Source organism: Rhinolophus ferrumequinum, chromosome 8 (genome assembly GCF_004115265.2).
Source record: "Rhinolophus ferrumequinum isolate MPI-CBG mRhiFer1 chromosome 8, mRhiFer1_v1.p, whole genome shotgun sequence".
Classification (NCBI taxonomy): domain Eukaryota; kingdom Metazoa; phylum Chordata; class Mammalia; order Chiroptera; family Rhinolophidae; genus Rhinolophus; species Rhinolophus ferrumequinum.
The window spans coordinates 94,713,302-94,735,745 of NC_046291.1; the positions used below are offsets into that span (position 1 = coordinate 94,713,302).

Here is a 22,444-nt window from a genome sequence, read left to right on the forward strand (position 1 = left end):
CCCACTTAATAAATGATATTTTAACAGGGGGAGGGGCGTAGAACCGGAGAAATGAAGGGGGAAATCCCTAGAGGAGAAACATGATAAACCTTGCTAAAAAATTGCAATCAAGCCTCTTTAATGTTCTCCAGTGTGTTTTTGAATCTAGAAACTTCCGATATAAGAGGAGCCAGATCCCAGGAGACGCAAAGAGAGACACTGAGCTTGTGATAGATTTGTGAGTTGCAGAAAGTACTCGTTCTTGGTCCAGGGTCTGGTTTCTTCTGGGCCAAAGAAGCAATTGGTCAGGGGCAGTGACAGCAAAGGCCAGTCACCCCGGGAGTCTCTGTGTGTGGGTGGGAATTGCTCCACCCTCTGCTACACGCTTCCAGCAGGCCTGATGCTCACGTTTTGTGCCTGAGGGGACACACACTGCAGTCAAGAATAAAATGGTTTAGGAGAAAAGTCATTCCTTCCTCCTTTATGCTTTACTGTTAACTTCAAAGTCATCAAATGGTGTTTATGCACCAAATTTTAATCCTTTCACAAATTTATAGTTTGATTTAATTTGCATATCCCATTTACTGCAAGTCAACATGAAGAGAGACTCAACTAATTTAAACCATTTTTCTCTGGGTCTGAAATCCTTTCAGAAATATTTTCCATTAGGCAACTCAATTATATCTAATGTGACTAATGTCAGTGGATTTGAATTTTGCTTAAAGAAACTCATATTTAGAACAGTGAGAATAGGAAGGGGATGTGGAACAGAGGAGAAGAGACAATAATTACCTGTCTTTGATGCTACACAGATCAATGTGTAAATCACTAAAATTCCCCAGGGAACCTTGCTGAACTGAAATGAGGTCCTTGGGCTGGTTATCAATAAAGATGAGCCTCATGCAGCCTTGGAAAGCCTTAATGGGATTTAAGCATTGGGAAGCGGTGAGATTGTCAGGGCACCCTGTGAGACAGAGAAAAAAATGAAGAAGAATCCTGAAATGATCAGTCATTGCTTTGGCGACCTATCAATGGAAGACCTTGAGGTCTAATTATTGTGGTGCTTTTTCATTCATAGCAGTGCACACATCTTTTGTAGTAAATCCTAGCATTTTCAGAGAGGGGGCAAAATTGGTACAAAAGAAGGCATACTCAATCACTGTAGAGAACAAAAACAAATATATTAAAAGGAATACCGGTGCAATAACATGTATCTCATTCTTACTTCATTTTTCCTCTTGGTAAGCTATGTGCCATTCTTCTGCATGGTATACCTCACTCATCCTAAAGTGGCAACATGTTCTAACTACTTGGGAAGGTCGGTTCTGTCTTAAGACACACTTTTAAATGCACAATTCAATTTTGAATTACACGTTCACAGGAAATTATGCTTTGGGTTAGGATGACAGCAGAGTAATTACTTGTGGCTAATTGTTAGCATTAACAGGCTTAGTTCTTGACAAAGGTACACGTAGGAATGAAACTGGAATTTTGATGTGATGTGCAAACCAAATCCATATGCTAAAGGAACTATGGGTTTAACTGCACTTAGTTAAAGGGTTGTAAGAGCACATGTGAAAGGGTAACACTATACCTTTTTAAAGGGTGTTCTTTTAAAAAAATGCATCGTATATATTTAGCATAGCTTGAAACTAGGGCATATCTATTATACTTCTCATGAAGACAGATAGAGAGCAATGTAGGTGTGTGAGTGCTGGAGTTCTTTATAAACTCCATCCCAATTGTTTTAATAGGTTCAGACCATATGGGAATGTAAGCTTGAAAACACAGCAATAACCCATAAATAATTGGGAATTATTTCAGCCATCTCTAATAGACAGTCACTGCTGGGCTGACGCCCGGCAACTGGTTAACAGCTCTCAGGCACACACACTATAAAATGAAGAGAAATGTTACGACTTCTAATTGAAGCTATAGAGAGAATTTATGTAAGTTGACTATTATTACTCAAACTCATTTTTCACCTTCCTTAAGTTTACAGTCTACGTGTAGGGCACTTGTTTAAACACTGCTCACATCACAGATAAATCTCCACCTTCTGAGACCATTGCCATTAAGACCCCCCTCTGAGAACTCTTCTTCACCTGGCGGAGGGGGGCCGTTTTCACTTTGAGGCATTCAGGTGCTTACATATCCTCATTATTCTGCATTATTTTTCACACAAATAAATACAAAGTTGTTCTTCCCTCTCGTTGGAAACATATGATCCAAAATTACACAGTGTGTGAAGTGTATCTTTGGGGCCCCAAGACCCTCCTTCTACAGCCTTTGTGCTTCATTAGTTGGTGTCCCTTTGTTGTCACTAGTGGGTTGTAGAGAACACAGATCTCAGGCAAATCCCCATTCTACGACTCACACAAATTATTTCATGTCAGCAAACACCAGTCTTCTTTTCTGTGAACTGGGGCTACTATTATCTACCTCACATAGTTACTGCATGAATTAAATGAGGCAAGACACATAAAACATTTACAGAAAATGAAAGTGTTTCCATCTTAAAAGCATTTGTCATCCATGCACACACGGGGAATATTGGGAAGGAGGGACAGAGGCCCTTCCTGAGGCTCTACCATCAAACCACACATATACTGCTCCACACTGCTGCCTTCTCAGGACACCCGCAGATGTAGACTTCATCTGTGCAAAGTCCCTTTTGTATTTCAAAGCTTACCCACATGTCACAGGTCTGAGAGAAGCGATTGGTAAATTCTATTATGGAGACTGCACTCTATGATTTTACCCAAAACTTCTCTTCAATTTCTTCATGGAAAAATAATGGGCAACTGTAGACCAAGTCCAGTCCACACACACACGCACAAAGGTTGAAGCCACTTTGTCCATTCCCTGCCGGGTAGGAAATTCTGTGCTTACATGTTAATGTTGATCTCACTGAACTCTCCCAGTAATTCTGCTTTGCTTCTCCCTGGCCTAGATACAGAAGTTCAGGGGCTATAAGTGTCTTTCTTGCTCAAGGTCAGATGGCTATTGAGATTAATGAATATTTAGACTAATTACTCTTTAGAGATTGTTTCTAAAATTGTTTCTAAACAACTGACTAAGAATTGGATATTAATATTTTAATAAAAGAAAAACATTGAAAAAAAACTAAATAAAAAATATATGCATCTACAAAATGCAGTGGATGCCTAATCACATATTTTTTTATCTTTACCAGTTTGCCCTGTGTTTTTATCTTAGGAAAGGTTCCCAGGTTCCACCCAGCCCTGGAGAGGGCAGATCTGTACTGGCTGCCCCGGTGGAGCTACAAGTTCATGGGCCTTCTATGTCTTCCCCATTTTTAGCTGCCGCTCGTGGGCATGGCCTCCCAGGATGTGGGGAAGGAAAGGACAGGGCATTGAGACACCAAAGCGGCACAGGAATGGCCCGGATGGCTGAGCGAGCTGGCTGTTCCTTCCCACCCGGATATTTCCTCTTTCAGGCACTGCTGACTATGGGTACTTTCTCCAAGTTTTCGGCTGAGTTTCCCCTTTCGAATGTGATCACAGAGCTGTGCATGGCTATAAAAATCTCCTTTAGACTTGTTATGTAACTTTAGCTCTTATAGCTAAAGTTCTTTTTTTTCTTCAGCACTGACCTAGATAATTTATATCTGCACAGCTGTGAGAGAGTTTGCTTCTCATTATTTTGGGCGTGTGTGTGTGTGTGTGTGTGTGTGTGTGTGTGTGTGTATTGGAAGAATGGTCTAATTGACTAAGAAACAATCATCGGAATGAAATAATTGTTGACTGTAGTCTCTCTCGCACCTTTACTTTCCACCTCCAAAGCTGGGAACTTACCTCCAAAGTAGTAGCTATTTCCAGAATAAATCTGTATCGGGATAGTGTCCTGAGCGGGGGATGCTGCATCGTTATCCAGGGTGAGAGTGATGCGGTTTCTGCGGGCATTGATGCTGACTGAATGCCACAGGCCGTCATTCAAGTCGCTGCCTGGAAAAGCAACAGGAAGGGCAGACAAGGGGTGACTGATTTGGGGAGGTGTGGGGAAAGTGGGGTCCATTTTCCTGGTCTCCTCTGGTCCCTATGCATTCTCAGAGTGGTCCCCACTCATCACTCTGCTTAAACCAACCCCCTAGCTGCTTCCCAAGAGTCCCTTTTCTTTTTTTACCACTTCATTCTATGCTTTTTTTAAAGTGGCAGAACAACTTCAGATGTTTGGTTTAAAAACAAAAGGGCAAAAACACATATTGGTATGTATGCTACAACCAAAGGTAGGTAACACATTAATTGACCTCCTGCGATATAAATTCAGAGTAAAAGGCTGAAAAGGACACCCTCAGAATGTTCCTGGTGGTTGTATCTCTGGGTGGTGAGATTACAGGCAATTTTAGTTTTCTCATTTTTTTTCCTACTAATAGTTTCTATTTCTATTTTAGTAAAAATAAACTATTTGTAAAGGTAAAAGTAAAAGAGGGAATCTAGAGCCCAATGACATGCCAGGCAGAGGCGGTCTCCTGTTGGAGAGAGATAACAGACTGGTTCCATTCCAACCTTTCCCTTGACTCTTTATGTGACACTGGCTTGTGACCTGCCTTCACTGAGCTCTGGTTTTATCATCTATAATATCATAATTTCTACTCTGCACCATTGTTCAGGGGATCAGTTCAGATCAGGCAGTAAAGTCCCTGCCTTTGGGGGCATAGTGGGTGTCTATTAAAAGTTAATTCTTCCCTCCTTCTTTTGCCCCGGATGTCTTTGGTGTACAATACCCTGCTGGCCTACCTTATGAGGAAACTATACTGGGAATTAGTCATGAGGATATAAACAACTTCCTCCAAAAGTATGTCATCTGTGAAGGCTCTGTTGGTGCAAAGTTCTTGCTGAAGGAAACAGTCCAGTCACAAAGATTTGTGTGTGACAAGAGCAGAAAACCACACATTTCTGTGCTCAGACATGTATTCTACTCTGCTATGTATTGAGTTGTCTTCCTTCTCATTGCCTCAGTTTCCTCCCCTACAAAATGGGGACAATAATTATACTTGCAGGCTATTGTGAGAATTATACCAGTTAACACTGCAGTGTGTGGAGTGGTTCATGCCTCATCATAAGTAAACAATGTTTGCTAAAACAGATGGACAGAACAGCAACTACAAGACAATCCCTGCCCTGGGGAGTTTGAGCATTAATATCACAGGTCTCGACCCTCGGGTAGGCCATAGTTAAGTGGAAGAGCCACATGCAAAGTGGATTAAAATCCTGTCCTTTGAGTATTTCTGGCTAGCGGTATAGACAGTGAAGCAGGTAAATACCATTTGCAATTCTGGGGGAAACAGTAAATGTGGAAGCGAGAAGCAAGAAGGCCTAATTAACTCCATATAAGGATCCCAAAAAGGCTTCATGGAAGAGGTGGTGACAGTTTAGGAAAGTTTTGCAAACTGAGCAAGAATTCGCTGCTCCTAGAGCCAGAGTTCTAGGAGACAGAGAGCCTATACAATAAAGCAAAGGTCTGGGGTGAGAAGCAGGAAAGAACAATAGGAAGGTGGGTGGGAAGAGGAGCCACTCAACCAGGGGCCTCAGATGCCCAGGCTAAGGAAGGGTTTTCAACTGTGTCCTCTGACTCGTGACTCTGGAGGACACTTGACCCAATTCTATCAGAGATTCTGAGGCTGGGGCCCCAGGGGTTTGCATTTTCAGAAGGCCCCTGGGTGACTCTAATGTGCAGCCAACAAGGGCAATCACTGCTTTGAAACATGGGGCTTCTATGAGGGGTCTGAGCATGGGAATGGCCCGGTGAGGGCTGCACATTCAACGACTCTGGCAGCAGAGGCAGGCAATGGGAGCTGGGAGGAGACAGGCTGGAAGCAGAATCGGGGGGCTTGTTGCTTGCACAACCCCCGGAGACAGAATGATGAGGGTCTCAGCCAAAGTAACAACAGGGAAAATGAACAGTAAGGGTGGGTTAAGAGCTACTTCTGGAGGTCAAAGAGATCAGACTTGGTAGAGCTTCCTGGCACAGTCCCTGAGAACCCAGCTGGGAAGACTGCATTCAGAATCAGCGCAGCGGTCTGCCTGGCTCCTGAGAAAAGCTACTGAAGCACATGTGCCCGAGGATGGCTAGAGGTGCTGCCCAGGGAGAGCTCAATACCAGCTGCAGCCCAGCTGCAGGGCACTGGGCAGCCTTGGCCCATCTGCTCAGAACAGCCCAGATGGAAGGGCCCCTCCTGCATTTGCAGCCAGCTCCCTTGCAGTCAGTCTTCCCTTCAGCCCTGAACATCTGTTTGGGGTGGAGGGGAACCCAGAGGCTGCTCGGCCTGGCTGCCTACCTTCTCCCTACGGCTAGGGTTGGGGTCTTAACCACAGGGATTCTACTAATGAGGTAGAGGCTCTGTCAAGTGTCTCCTGGTGACGCACATTTCACTTCTGTCAGGGGCAGCTGGAGGACAAAGCAGGCTGCAAGTCCTCACTTCTTTTACTTTCATTTGCACAGTATTGCTAAATACATCTGCATAACATAGGAGACTACATTTGCAGACAGACTATAGACTGGACTGGGAGTCAGTGAAGAGTTCCGTGTATAGGGTGTAAATAGCCCCTAAGGGCCCACACCCTGCCAGGCACCAGCTACAGTAGAGAAGGAAGTGCACACAGAGGCCACAGGGCATGTCCTGTCTAATCAGAGATATGCACATGACCTAGTCATCTGACAGATGGAAATGGCCTGAGAAGATTTCTTCTCAAGGTGAGTTGGCAGGGCCAGATCATTAGCTTGTCTTCTGATTCTGGGCTCTTCCCTTTCCCACATCACTGTCCATGTTTCTGTCTTTAAAGTCACTTAATGCGGGTTTGCTTCGTTGTGTGTTTTTTCATTTTCTTTTTCTTTGTGATCTGCTTTTCCATTTGATTTGATCTCTTTTCTCTGTGTCTGCATTGTCCCTGGTCCCTGCAGGGGGAGCCTGTGTGAAGTCTTAGCTTACTTTAGATGAAAATTATTAGAAGAGTAGTTCTTGATGCTGACCACACAAAGGGGTCACCTGGGGAGCTTTTGAAAGGGCAGGTCCTGGGCCCCACACCAGGCTAATTAAGGTAGACTGCTGGGGTGGCCCCAGGCCTTGGAAGTTACAAAGATCCCCAGAGATTCAATTGTGCAGCCTGAGTTGAGAACTACTCCATTAAGGTTTCAGAAGAGTTAGAGAAAGAAGCTGGGAAAATCAAGACTACCTTAGAAGAGCTGACCTGGGAATAGATTCCAAAGCAAGCCAAGTGGCATATTTCCTCTGAAAACCTGCTTTCTACCCCAAACTCCTGCACTACATTCTTTTAATCCACCCAAAATAACAGGTCTAGAGGTTCTTAAAGGTTTAGTTTTGAATAGCACTCTTTTGAAGATACAAGTTTAAGTGTTATTAATTACTCACAAATTAGAGAAAATCAATCTATCGGGGTGCTTTCCTCCCAAAACTTCCGTGAGATAAACAGCTCTGAAAAAATAAGTTTCCAGTGGGAAGAACAGGAAAGCAATACGTAGGGACAGAGCCAGGAGTGCAGTTTCCAGGCCCTTGCCCTCATGTGGAAAGGTAGTAAATGGCCATCAACTGTGATTGGATGGCCATCAGCTGTGGCTAGTTGGCCGTCAGCTGTAACCAGTGAGCCATTGGCCACTAATATAACTGCCATGGATACTCTAGCAGCAAATGGAGGCTAGCAAGAAGATGGTGGCTGGCAAGAGCTGATTGCAGCTAGTACGGCTGGTTGCAGCTAGCAGGTGAGGTTGGTTGGCAGAGAGAAGTGGATGACAGGTTGCGGATAGTGTGGCTCCTACTTCCTGTGTCTCCAACCCAGCCGCCAGCGAGAGTACAGTGGTATGACTCCCTTATCTATGGCTCCGTGGGTGTTCCTTTTTGGCCTCACCATGTCCTGCGTTCTTATGTGGGGAGACCCCATATGACACTCTGAATGACACAATACCTGTGAGGCCAGGTACACCTTGATAGGTCAAAGCCTTCACGGGGGCAGCGGTGGCGGGGAGAGAGTAGAACAGGGTATTTGGGGCCACTTTGTGGCGCTAAGCACTTATACGATTATTTTGGAGCTGAGGATTGAAGGTGAGATTTGGGTCCTGAAGGGACTGTTGGATGATAACAAACATAAAACTTCTGAACTTTAAAGTGATGTCAAATAATATTTGCCATCTCCCAGACTGGGAAAGTATAAAAACCAATTATATTCAATATTACTGGACATACAGGGAAGCAGGCAATTGTATAAGTTGCTGGTGGTAGCATAAGTTTGTATATTCTTTCTGGAAGGCAATATACCAATAAGTGTCAAAGACCATAAAAATGTCGTACCTCATTTGTCATGAATTTTATTCTGAAGAATTACTCCTAAAATAGTAACAGAGCTATGGCCAAGATTTATGGTGAAGGGAGTTCATGGCATCATTATTTATAATAGCAAAATTTCACAACTACCAATATTTCCAATAATAATATGTTAGCTAAATCAAATATGGTGTATTTAATAGTATGGTGTGGGGACAGGGCCCCAGAGAGCAGTTTCCAGGCTCTCGGGCTCACATGGAAAGGTGCTGGCTTGGGTAGCAGTTGGCCATCAGCTGTGACTAGTTGGCCATCGGCTGTTACTGGTTAGCCATTAGCCACTGATATAACTGCCACGGCTAAGCTAGCAAAGTAGTGTAGTGGCATGGTGGTGTGGCGTCCTGGTGTGGCGTCCTGGCATGGCATGGTGTGGTGGAGTGTGGATTGCGGATTGCAGAAAGGCAGACTGCAATTAGCAAGTGAGGTTGGTTGGCAGAAAAGCGGCCGGCAGGTTGCAGATCGTGTGGCTCCTGTTTCCTGTGTCTCCAACCCAGCTGCCAGCAAGACTATAGTGGTGTGACTCCCCTACCTATGGCTCCGTGGGTGTTCCTTTTTGGCTTCACCATGTCCTGCGTTCTTATGTGGGGAGCGGGACTAGAGAACCCGCGTGACACCCCACATGACATATGGAACATAACGTAGTCATTAAAAATCATAATGTACAAAAATGCTACTGATATCCTGATAGGTGGAAAATATCTAGGTAATTAGTATATGTAGTATGGTTCCCATTTTGTTAAAAATTACCCCAAAGAGAAAATACTGGAATGACATTGAATGATAGAATCACAGATTATTTTTTTTTTCTTATACAGAGTGTTGGGATTTTCAAAGTTTCTAAAAAGAAAATGTACAACTTTCATAATTGTTTTTTTTTTTTTAAACTAACAAATTGTTTAAGCTGAGATAAGAATAGGAAACGCTTTCATTCTTTTCTACTTCTTGCTCTCATTGCTTAAAGCAGCAGCTCCCAGGTCCCAGAATTTATCCTAAGGCATTCACGTAAAAGGCCCCTTATAGACAGGGTTAAATAGGCTGCTCTATGCTTGCTCAGGAAACAAATGCAGACTTTTAAAAATCGACAGTTTTCATCACTGCAACTGAACTTGAAAATGACCTTTGAAACACAGCCCAATTGTAAAAATAGCTAATGATACACGCTACCAGTTTGAATATCTACAATGTGCCAGGCACTTTAAATATATAGTTCCTAATTCTCACAATAGTACTGAAGGCCAACTTGTATTGTCCTCATATCATAAAAGGTAAAACAGAAAGTCAGAAAAGCTGCCCAGGGTCATATGGCTACTCTGAGGCAGAGCCAGAATTCACAGGGAGGTGTCAGGCACCGTGACTGAGCATCTTCTCAACACACTTCCAAAGCCAGCCCAGCTGGTTCTGGGAATCACTTGATATGCAATTACCTCTGCAGAGTTCTATTTTCTGCCCTTGGATTCCCTAGCTTTAATTAATTAATTAATTAATTAATTAATTAATTAATTAATTAATTAAGTTATTTATTTATGGGACAGTTTTATTGAGACAAAATTCACATACCGTACAATCCACTATTTTAATGATTTTTAGTATACTCACAAAAGTAGGCAACCACCACTACAATGAATTTTAAAACATTACCCCCCAAAGAAATGCTATCACATACAGCTGTTATCCTCCCACCTTCAGCCCTAGCCAACCACTAATCTACTTTTTGTCTCCATGGATTTGCCTATTCTGGACATTTCATGTAATTGAAATCATACAGTATGTTCCCTTTTGTGACTGGCTTCCTTTGTTTAACATAATGTTTTCAGGGTTCATCTACATTGTGGCTTATATCAGCATATGTTTATGGCTGAATGATATTCCATTGTATGGATAGACCACATTAGTTTATCCATTCATGAGTTACTGGACATTTGAGTTTTTTCCTCTTTGGAGTTATTATGAACAATGGTGCTCTAAACATTTCTGTACACATTTCCACATGGACCTAGGTTTTCAGGTCTCTTAGGTGTGTACCTAGTCAAACGGGAACTCCATTAACCTTCTGAGGAAAGGCCAGAGGGGTTCCAAAGTGGCTGCACCAGTTTCCATTCTCACAAGGAAACTTCCTTTTGATAACACTGAGTTCAAACTTTGGTCCTGTCCTTTTGCCTACCCTCTAGATTATCCGAAGAATTGAAGTACGATTCAACCTGTGTTTCTCAGAATGTCTACTTGGATCCGATGCTGGAATCCTAGCTGAATGTTACTAATTTGATTTTATTTTTCTAGATAAATAATATTATTGAGCAGTTGTCATTTTTATACGTTTTTGTAACGAGACTGTCACAACAACATACAGTTCATATTTGATGAAACTGAGACTCAGAGTATATGAGACTCAGTAATATTCTGAAGCCCTAAACTTTCTTAAAACAGTAAGGTTTTCCCTTAAAGCAGAGTTTCTCAACACTGGCACTGAATGTTTTGGACAAGATAATTCTTTGTTAGTGATAGGGTGTTCTGCAGTGCAGTTCTTGGGCAGAATGTTTAGTAGCATCTTTGGCTCACTAGATGCTAATAACAGGTTCCCATCCCCAGCAACAAAAATGTCACCAGTCATTACCAAATGTCCCGAGTGGGAAGTGGGGTGGGACAATGGGAGGTTGGAGTGGGTAGGAATGGAAAATTTCCCTTGGTTGAGAACCACTGAGTTAAGGGAATAAATTGAACACTGCAGAGATTTGCCCGCTCCCCTTCTCTTTCATCCTCAGTCAAATTCCTAACGCATCTTCGCATTTCAATCTCCCTCTTATTTCCATGTCTCTCTTTATGGTTTGAAGACAGAAACTTTGGAACCAAGTGGCTGTCCCAGGACCTCTAAGTGTCTGTCGTTACACCACACATGGATGTACAAAGCTCTAGCCCAGGCCAGAGCACAGTCCCTGAAAACTTCACTTCCAACCCTGGAAATCACTTGAAACAAATTCCCTTGACGTCTTTATTCACCCTATACCTCTTGCTCAAGACCCTGCCACTTATAATTTTTAGCAATTTAGACACATTTCTTAACCTCTCTATACCTGCTTCCTCACCTGTAAAATAGAGAAAGAATTGCCTGGCTTGATTTGGAAGTTTCAAGGCTTTATCTCCCCGGGAAAACCCAATTCAGCTGTTTTTCCATATCCCGCTATACCTACCTTTACTTTATACTGCAAAGGTAGTTTCAATTTTTGAGAGAACAGAGTGGGGATACATAAATAATTGAATAAGCCAGTCTTAAAAGGTCAATCATGTCCTAAAAGAGCAGATCACAATTGTTGGTACCATTACACTATAATTCAGATCTTGAGTTCTGTTTTTCTTGTATACCATTTGTCCATCAATTATCAAATTCTATTAACCGTTCCCCACATACATTACATTGAATTCACACATTTCTTACATTCCCTCTCCAACATTTATTCTATCCCTTATCATGGCAGCTGGGAATTTTTGTGATGGCCTCCCTCTTTTCCCTGCCTCTGACCGCTTTCTGATGCAGGACACCTTGTTAGATGGAACTACCTGAAGAGTTAAGTTATAGTGAACCTCAGCAAATATCTCTCCGGTGAGTCACAGAGCCCTGAGAATGGGACTCATACTGCTTATCTTTACAGTCTGTGCCTTCTGTAATCAAGTCTCCACCTGTACTCCCAATCTCATTTCCCAATATTCCTACACAAATTCCTACTCCAGTGAGGCTAATGTATTCATTGTTCTCCAAGGGAATGTACTAAACTAATTGCCACTTCCACGCCCAGCCTCTCTGCACCTTATGTTATCTTCCCAGTTCTCCCACTGTCCAACTTCCTCTCCAATGCCCAGGTTTGGTCCTAGTGCTTTGTCTCCAAAACTATAGGGACAGGAAGCAGATTTTTTTTTTTTTTATTTTTTTGCTTTCTAACATTGTCATCTAGCACAGTAAAGGGCATATAAAAAGTGCTAAATGGTTGAATGGATAAGTTAATAAACCAGGAAATGAATGAAGCAGACTTTCCTTGACAAGACCAGCATATAGTGATTCCTCCTTCAAAATTCTTATAACATCTGCTGTTTGAACTATTCATTTAGTTCATATTATTTACTGCCTTGAACTATTAATTACCAATTCATCTGTGTAAGTCTTATCTCCCTAACGAAATTAGAAGTTCCTGGGGGTTGGAGTCTGAGTCATGCTTTGGTGTCCCACACTCAGCGTCAACAGGGCACATTCTGCCCTCTCCAAATGCTCACTGATTGACTGAGCATCAGACCAGCTGAATTCCACTGCCAACTGTCAACAAGAGAGCCCTCTGTGGAGCATGGACCATAAATCACAGGTAATCCTTTCCTAGTTGTTAAAGCGGGGCTCACATGTTAAGGTAACCTGGATCCTCAAAACCCGTAATCAGCATGGGAGAGGAAAACAGGAGGGTTTGCCATTTGCTAGAGTCAGACAGGAAGTGAGACATGTTTGTGGTGATGATGGAGGTGTTGTTTCCCTAGCATAGACTTGAACGTTCAACTCAAACATCCACATGATAAAAATGCAGCTCCACTCCAGAGGTAGACACTTCTCTATCTCCTTCATGATACAGCTCAAACTCAGGGTCCCTGACAAAAATGATGTGGGATCTTTGGTCCATCCTCCTTTCCATCTGTGACCCAGGCATCTTGAGCTCCTGTGAGTCTGATACTTTGAGATCTCCTCTTATTTCTCTCCCCTAATTGGAGCATCCTTTCTGTTCTTCCTCGCTTGGCCAAATTCTACTCATTCTTAAAAACAAAGCTGAGTTGTTCCTGCCCCTAGGAAGCCTGCCCTTTCTCACACATCCTGGTGCCTCTCCTCTAAGCTACCCGGTATCCTGAGCATGTGTCCTATTACATTATAAAAGTCCCAATACCACCACTCCCAGTAGTGCCTGTGAGTTCCCAGAGGGCAGTGCCTCCATCCTCAGATCTGAGTATAGAACCAGCCCAGACTAGACACTTCAACAGCCTCCTGAATTAAACGGAAACAAAGTGAATTATATGAGAGAATCATTAAAGTACAAAATATGAAAGAGCAAAGGAAGTGATAGCAGATTTAAATACTAGATTATTCTAATGTAATCACAAAAATCTAGCTTCCTCCATTCTTCTTTTAAGTGTGTGGTGAAGAAGAAAGTGTAAGTTAAGAAATAAAGTGCTTCCTTTATTATTACTCAGACCTGAAAATGCTAAAGGTGCCCAAGAGGTAACTACTTTGGTAAACATCCCCAATCTTTGCTCGATATCTTGAAGCTCAGGTGATTGCATTTCTCAGTTTCCCATAAAATGGAATGCCTCATTATATTTCTGTCTTCTGAAACTCGAAATCTGTGCTCATCTAGACGGCTTGTTGTGACAATCTTGGTTTCATGGCTATCTAGTTTTTCTTCCCTTGCTAATAGGATTTTCTCATCAACATTATCTTAGCTAAAGCACAGAGACATTGATGACAACTTAATTGAAGCAGAGGATGAAGTTCACAAAGTTATCATGTTTATTTGATGTGCAGATGGTGACTAGATACAAATGGCATATCTGAAAAAGGGCAATATTTGGGGAGCAGCTCTGTTAATTGCAGGGCTGTAGCCTAAAACCATCTGGCCACAAGTATTAATCAGAGTGAGCACTTCTATCTTTCACAAAGCAGCTCTCCCAGACATCCCCCCACCCCACCTTTGGGAGCTCCACTGGCCTTTATCTAATTAGTACTTCCCCTGAATACAGCTCTTTCCTGGGTTTAACACATTCTACAGCATATAATTATTGTAACATGAATGTTTGTTAAAAATCACTATTAATTTGTTTTTACGTTTCAAATGATATCTTTTAGAAATGTTTTGGAGGCCAATTCTATGAGTTAATTCATTCAGACAGTTGCTCAAGCATGAGACATGTTATTGAAGACCTGCTATAAGCAACGTGCTGCACTAGACCTTGGCAAGACAGACAGTGTTCTTGTTCCCATGGATCTGTGCATTCTAGTGGTGAAAGGAGCACGAAACAGGCAATTAAACAGACACATGATTAATATACAGGGTTATGGGCTGAATTGGGTCCCACCCCAGTTCATATGCTGAAGTCCTAACCCCCAGTACTTGATGATGTGTCTGTGTTTGGAGATAGGATATTTAAAGACATAATTAAGGTAAAATGAGGGCATGTGACTGGGCTCATATCAGATATGACTGGTGTCCTTATAAAGGTCACAGAGGGAACACCATGTGAAGACAAGGAGAAGACAGCCATCTCTAAACCAGCTGAGAGACCCTCAGAAGAAATCAACACTCCTGACACCTTGATCCTGAACTCCTAGCCTCAAAAACTGTAGGAAAATAAATTTCTAAGTCACCTAATCTGTAGTATTTTGTTACGGCAGTCTTAACAAATTAATATATACATATAAACACATACTTAGGGCACTGCTACAAAGGAAAAGAAAAAACTAGAAGACTGGATAACAGGGCATCTGACCTGCTGTGGGAAGGTTTCTTGAGAAAATAACAATTGAGATAAGTTCTAAAAGACAAGTGGGATGGTGTTGACCATAGCTCTGGGATTATATTTATTATAAACACGATGTTAAATAAACATCAAATAAATATCATTTATGGCTGCTGATCAAGGTTATGCTGCTAGAATTTCATCACATCTTCAGCCAGAGAAAACAGGTTAATCACAGCAGTGTATTAAGCATAGAAAATTAACGACTGATTAGAATAGATTGCTTAATTGGTATTTTCGGAATGCCTTCTCTCTAATTCTTACTATTCAAGGAACTATAGAAATACTGAGAAATTAGAATGTGGTTGAGGAAATAAAATGAACGTTATTGCTTGTACCTCCAAATTAAATGGCAAGACCTGAGATGGCCTCCTCATACGCCATTTGCCTCAACTGAAAACTTCCAAAGCATCTGGTTGATTTCTGGATCTTTGCTGACTGTTTCCTTTTGCCCAAGAATTCTGTTCTGTGCTTGGTGATTGGCTTTCACTTTCGTATATTCCTTAGCAGTGCCCAGCTGCCAGATAAGAAGTCTGGGAACTTCCTCCCCTGTCTTTAGGTTTCCATTCAGTAGTGCTGAGACTCATTCCTTAATCTTGACATTTTTACTCTGGGATTGGTGCCTCCAGTGATAGCAAAGCATTTATACTGTGAAGCTGGAAAGCTCCGAATAGAATATTCTCTAATGAAAAACCAAAAGGGGTTTGTTTCTCTGCCATTTGTTCTTACTGTGTTTGTTCTGCTTCCTGCAGCGACATAAACACATAAAAACCCTCATCTGTGAGAAAGCTTATCCCACATGCAAAGACCCTTATCATGTTTCTGTCTTGTTTTCTCTCCACACGAAATAGCTCCAGTACCTACAAATTCCTCTATTTAGTTTGAATGCCTTACTATTCTAATAACCCTATTACTAACACACACACACACACACACACACACACACACACACACACACACAGTATTCTAGTGTTATTCAAAGAAGGTTACCAAAGCAATAATATAATAATAATAATGATAGATTTGAATCTTTGGCATCAAACTCTATATGGGTCTCTGAGCGTTATATACATGACCTCTCTGGGACATCCAAGCATCTCATTCACAAAATTCATTTATAAAAGAGGCCAAGTCCACATTTCTTACTCCATAAAATGCACCACAATTTTGGGAATTGAGAAACATAACCTCTGGCAGGGGGCCGGGCCCTGAATACACCTAGTCAAGGCCATTTACCCCATTTTCAAAACAAGACTCTTGATAATTTCTCATAAGGGTCAGGGCTGACTTACTGTTTTCTTTCCAGAACTCAAATAAAGTTCTAGAAGGGACTTGAGCAATTCTATACCAACTCTCTCCTTTTGCAGTGGAGGACAATGCGGTCTAGCGGAACAAAGCTTACCCACATTCGACATCTATGCAGAGCACAGTTAGGTTGCAGCCCTAAACTCTGAAGCCCGAGTTCAAGCTCTTGGCCCAGATTCGCTTTCCAGCGGATAGCTGATATTTAAAGAAGGGCTACAATAGATAAAGCCGACTTCAAACTCTAATGACGGAAGCCCCCAGACCCCTTTCATCCTATTTTCATTCATTCCCCAGCATTCTGCCATCACAAAAAATAACATTGAAATGTCAGCTCACTTTCAAAATAACTACAGTGGTACCAGCTTTTTCTTTAGATTACACAAAATTTAAAACATTCTGCCCTGATTCCCCAAAGAAGCAAACCAGGTGGTCGCCTTTACTTTTGTACAGTTTCCTCTTTTCTTAGGAATTCAAGTTGGTTTGAACAATACCAGTCTTTATTCTAAGCATCTTTTTAAGAGTCTTTAAAACAGCAACCATTTCCTTCATTAAAAAAATAGAACATGGTCTCTACTGTTCAATGAACAGGAGTGGTCCCCGTGTCACCTGGTACCTCAGAAGAGGAGGAGTGTTAAAGAATTGAGATTTGAAATGCATGAAATAGGAAAACCAGGTATTTGTTCATTCAATGAAGATTTGCCAAAGTGGCTGTTCTGATTCCTGAAAGGGGAAATGGCAAAGCTCTCCATGTAGCAGGACACTTCGATGGTATTCTCGCTGCTCCTGTGCCGCCCCCAGATTTCCATGTGGGGTTGGGGCACAGGGCCGACTAAAATGGGAACAGCTGTGCAATATGGAACAAAGTGTTCGGAAGCAGACAGACTCTTACTAGCACCTCACATCACTTAGTACCCCAGAGCTTAGATGCTAATCTTACTAAGTAATAGGTACTGAGCATTTTAAAAGGTCTGAAAAAAGAATGTCACGTATACTGAATGAATATTGGTGTGTGTGTGCATGAGTGTGTGTTGATACATAGATATGTATGATTTACTTTGTAATATTACTCAGACAACCTTAGATAAAGAAAATCTACAGACTTGTAAAGTAGATCACAATTCTGTAAAGACAATGGATTCACTATCTTGTGCCAATTCTACTTAAGAATCTGTCAGTAATAGGACCACCAAGTAAAATGTTTTGGGAAAACACAACTTTGATCCTAAATAGCCTATTTTCCTTAATAGCCTATTGTACATTTGTCTGTAGATCTTTCTTCTAAAGCAGAATTTCTTTACATTTGCATTATTTAAACAACTGACAATATAAAAACATGAACATCGTTGGCGGCAAGATACAGCGTAAACACCATGAACTTGAAAATCCAAAGGAAAGGCCTGAGGTTGAACACTCTCCTGGTCATTGTAATTTAATTTCTGATTCTTAGTTTCCTCCTATGCATGTTGGCAAAACAATAACCACTTCCTAAGTTTTATGAGTTTTGTTTGTTTATTTTGTTTTGTTTTTCCTGCAGTATTACGTGATGGATCCTAGCTCAATGTCTGACCCCCAAGAGATCCACGACATTGTTGATTCCACTCTTATATCACTTCCAGTGAAATAGTGTCCTTGACTTTTCCTCATATCCATATGTACAACGCTTTCAAGAAAAAACGTATGGCAAAAATAGAAAATAAAGAAAAATAAAAGAGACGGATTATACTGTTGTCCTTCATTTTCTGGACACTTCATCCCCTACAACAAGTAAAATCAGATACCTTCTAATTTGAGGATGCATTAAATTTGCACTTCTCTCTCTGGTCTCCAATGCAAAATACCAAAATAACGCCCCCCCCCCAACCCCACCCTGCCCTCAAGCTATGACACCTTAGGAAGCTCTGGGAACAGGAGTGAATGAGCCTGGCATTGGTGCCCTGGCTTTCTAGGGGTTACCTTATTTTTTCTGACCTAGGATGTTAGAAACACCCGAACTAGTGTGAAATAAATCTTGAAATATTTGGATTCCCTGTTCAATTAATGATATGGGGTGCCATTTTCTGTTTTCCATGATGTCCCCTGCGTCAAGGTTTGCTCCATTGACCTTCAAAACTTATTGGGACAACGGTTATTATTTTCTAGTTTCTTCTATGGGAATTGTTTTCATCTCTTATATAGCCAATGTGATCGCTAGCGATTGGGAAACAAGTTTACTCATTAATGTAAGGGAAAGGCAGGCTGTTTTCGTTTGTTTGCTTTTCTGTCTTTTTCCCCCAGGTAGAAAAATGCCAGCAGATACAAAGCCTTGATCCATTTTGAAGAAAAATGAAAGAAGTTCAATTTTTTTTTTCTTTTTCCAAAACTGAAGAAAGAATCAAGCAAGAGACTTCTGAGACAGATTTCAGGAACTCAGTCAGCACATATTAAAAATCTCCTTTTCCTTGTTTTTTTTTTGTTGTTGTTGTTAGTGTTGTTTGTTTGTTTGTTTGTTTGTTTTGTGTGTGATTTTTTTTTTTTTTTTTTTTGAGAGCCAGGCCTGAAATAACTGATGATTTTTTTTCTCTTTCCGTAGCCGAGTGGCTTTTATCAGCCACTCTCTCGCTCATAAACAGGCTTTAATGGGCTGACGTGTGCTAATAATCAAGGCAGTACAGTACCCAGATGCTTTAGAGCAAAGTTGGCCAGGGTTTGCACTGTACTAAAGCTGTGTTTTTGACCTGAGTCTTACAAGTCTCTGTATTCAAACATCTCGCCAATTATATGGAACAAGCCCAATGCCGGCTTATGTTTTTCTTCTTCAAATAAGGCGGATTGAGGTTTAACTTTTATAACTCTGCTCGTGAAAAATATTATGTTTCTAAGTTATTAACTCACCTCCATTAAAAGTAATCTTATAAATATTATAAAAGTCCTGTGACTGCACGAATTCACTCAGCTGTAATGACTCTATGGAGTGAGACCTTTTCTAGCTATAGGTCTTGAGTCAGAACAGAAGGGAAAACATGTTAAAAAGGTTTTCAATACTGTGTTAAGGATTTTAGATATACTAGCTCATTTAATCGCCACTAGAGTCTTGTGATGTAAGAATTTCCTTTTTTACCTCATGCTATAGGTAGATTCTAAGAGGGTCCCCGATGAGTGATGGTTTCTAATATCATATTCTTCTATAATTCCCTTGGCTTAATTTTCTTGTTTCTAATGAACACAACATGGCAAAGACTGGCTTTTGTCTTGGGGCCTTGTGAATCAGTCATGCTGGGGTTAGAGCGCTGGCATTTCATGAGGCAGCCTTCTGGGGAGGCCACAGGGATAGCTTGGAAGCGGATCTTCTCAGTCCTCCAACAGCCCCATGAGTGAGACTAGAAGGAGATCTACCCCACTTGAACACTGAGATGACTGCATCCAACCAGAGTTACCCAGCCAACGTGGGCCTGGATTCCTGACTCTTAGAAATGGAGACATAATAAATGTTTGCAACCACTACATTTTGGTATAATTTGTAACATAGCTATAGATAACTAATGTAGTTTCTCTTACATATGAGACAAAGTTAAGAAGTTATCCAGGGCCACAGAGTCATAAGAAGAGGTAAATTTTGAACCTGTCTGTCTGACTCCCATACCTAAGCCCTCTGCTATTCCCAACGGTTCAATGGGCCTTTTTGTTCACTTATTGGTTTTGGGGGCTTTCCAATAATCTGACCTGATCTTGACGATTAAGTCATGTCCTTTACTGTTAAACTTAATTTTCTCTAATTTATTTCAACAACAAAACTCACAGTCCAGTGGGGGATGAAAGACAGGTAAATTAATCTAAAATGTAATGTACTGTAATCCAGAATGGCTACTGGCCCAGGGTATACGGAGGAAGGGGATTTGATTCACATTGTACAATCAGAGAGGCTGACGAGAGGATTTGTGGACCCAGCAGCGTGCTGCAGCCCTACTGCCTGGCGTGTGGTCTGACTTCATTAAGTACTTGTCAACTAAGTCAACACACTGCTTCTGAAAGACAGAAGACATTAATAAGACAACAGATGGAGGAGGGAGAAAGCTCCACTCTTCCATGGTGAAGAAACAGTGGAACCAGAGTCTCTACAACATGATTCGTTCATTGATCTGTTTCATGCTGCTATACTCGTACATTAGAATCTATACAATATTGCTATAAAAGTAAGTGCTTTCCAAACTTCAGCTATTTGGGGACAAGTTTTAAAAGTTTTGCCATACCCAGATGCTATGTGTATTAGTACTTTCTTAATATTTCATATATATATATATATATATATATATATATATATATATATATATATATATATATATATATTTTCAAAACTCCTTCATTTTTTCTATAGAATTTGGTGGCTGTAGAAAGTCAGATGGTAGTGGGGTATGCAGGGAAGCTTTAGATGAAGGCAGACCAATTCAGGATGAAATTGTAGTTCCATCACTTACTACCGTGTGGTTATGGAAGCGATCTAAGCACGATGACTCTTCATTTCCTTGTCTATAAAGTGGAAAATGCTCACCTTGAATGAGCATGGTGAGCATTCCATACAGCACGTGCCGTGTCTGTAGAGACTTAGCAAAGTACTCGCAATTGGTCTACATTATGCTCGATAATATCCGATAGGAATTCTTATTCTCACTTCGCAGATGAGACTGCTGAGGAACAAGGCAGTCATGGGACTTGTCGAAGTTCACATAGCTAAAACGCTTGCCTCTTCAGACTGAGAGGAAATTTATGAATACTGGGTCATCTCTCATCCCTGGGAGCTGGGTTCTGTACGTTTTGGTCTGAATCACAAACACTCATTGACTTGAATGAACTAGAAACCGACCTAGAGGTGGTGAGGAGACCGTACCTGTGAGGATTTCAGCTGCCCGTTCTGTCATTTTCTGAATCAGGAGTCTCAGGGTCCCGCCTTCCAGGCTCAGCAGCAGGGTCCCCGAGCCCTCAGACAGCTCTGTGGACAGAAGCAGACCATCCTTGTTCCATGTTCGAAACTGGAAACCCACTGAGAGCCCATCAATTTTGGGAGTGCCGGGCAGCAGCAAATAACTGCTGCTGGAGTTGATAAATGTGATGGGAACAATTTGTGGTTCGGAGCAGGAAAAAGTGACATTGCCCTGGAAAACAATAAAAATCAAACATATAAAAGCCATTTTTTATTCTGCAATCTGACAGCTGATATAAACAACCACCTGAAGTTGACCTTAATTTCAGGATCATTCCACATTCAGCTACAAGATGTTAAAGGGAAAAATGTGTCAGCTTTGTTCAGATACACCAACAAAAACAGTGTTTTCCACCCCTGTGCTAAGGATCTGCAAACAGGGCTGGGTGGGGAGATGGAGGATGGAAAGCATCAACATCTTTTAGGAACCAGATATAAAAATAATTACATTCATTCATTGAATACATATGTATTGCAAGTCAACTACGTGCCAAACACTAGGATAATACATGGAAAGAAACTTAGTTATAATGTGCAATGTGCTAAAAGAGAGCTAGACCCCACGGGAGTGTTAGAAGAAACAACCACATAAGCAAAGGTTTCACGAGAGGGGTGATGCTTTCCTTGAAGAACGTGGGGAAGGAAAGGAATGAGTGTGTCCAGCTGGGCTTTTTGGCAAAAGGCACGCTGTGTGTTTTCTGAACATTAAGTGGGGCAGGGAGGGCCAGGGACCGAGAGGCAGAGTTTAAAGGCCCTTTTTTTATGCTTGCTAAAGTTATCATTCAAACTTAGAAGCAATAAAGTAGCAGATTTTTAATTCATTCAGAGTGTTTTCAGTAACACAGGGAGTGGAGGGGGAATGAAGGACTACAGGTAGGAAATATTAAGTGTGCATAGACTAGAGCCGGAAAGAAGAGGAAGAGAACTATTCTTTGCATAAGGGAGTGAAAACTGGTCCCGGATGATGAGAGGAAGTTCGGATAGCAGGAAGATATAGGAAAATACAGAACTATGTATATGTGCCCAAATGAGCCAGGCCCTGGAGTCATTTACAGAAGATGACTGAAGAGAGAGAGAGTCTAGGGTGCCTTATAAATTGTGAAGAGCTGTTATTTGAGGAAAGTCATTTGGAATCTTTATCTCAAATCCCATAGAGGACCACATGCTGTTTTCCATCCCAATCATTCATCAATTTCAGATTCCAAACTAATCTCTACAACAATGCAGTTAAGTGTAACACAGGATTCTCACCTAAATAGTCACAGACACAGCCAGTTCCATGTGAATCATTCCTTCCAAGGCCACTCAATCCA

The 22,444-nt window shown here is 41.5% G+C and overlaps 1 protein-coding gene across 4 annotated transcripts in view; it reads right to left on the minus strand.

Annotated features, from left to right (window-relative positions):
- The window catches only part of CNTNAP5 (contactin associated protein family member 5), a 769,018-nt gene that overhangs the window by 319,488 nt on the left and 427,086 nt on the right, over window positions 1-22,444 (minus strand). For all 4 annotated transcript variants that reach the window (XM_033111359.1, XM_033111357.1, XM_033111358.1 and 1 more), the window contains exons 8-10: window positions 21,039-21,303; window positions 3,798-3,947; window positions 772-943 (exon numbers count right to left, since the gene is read on the minus strand). In XM_033111359.1, coding sequence (XP_032967250.1) covers window positions 772-943; window positions 3,798-3,947; window positions 21,039-21,303 — 587 coding nt within the window. The remainder of the gene's footprint in view (window positions 1-771; window positions 944-3,797; window positions 3,948-21,038; window positions 21,304-22,444) is intronic.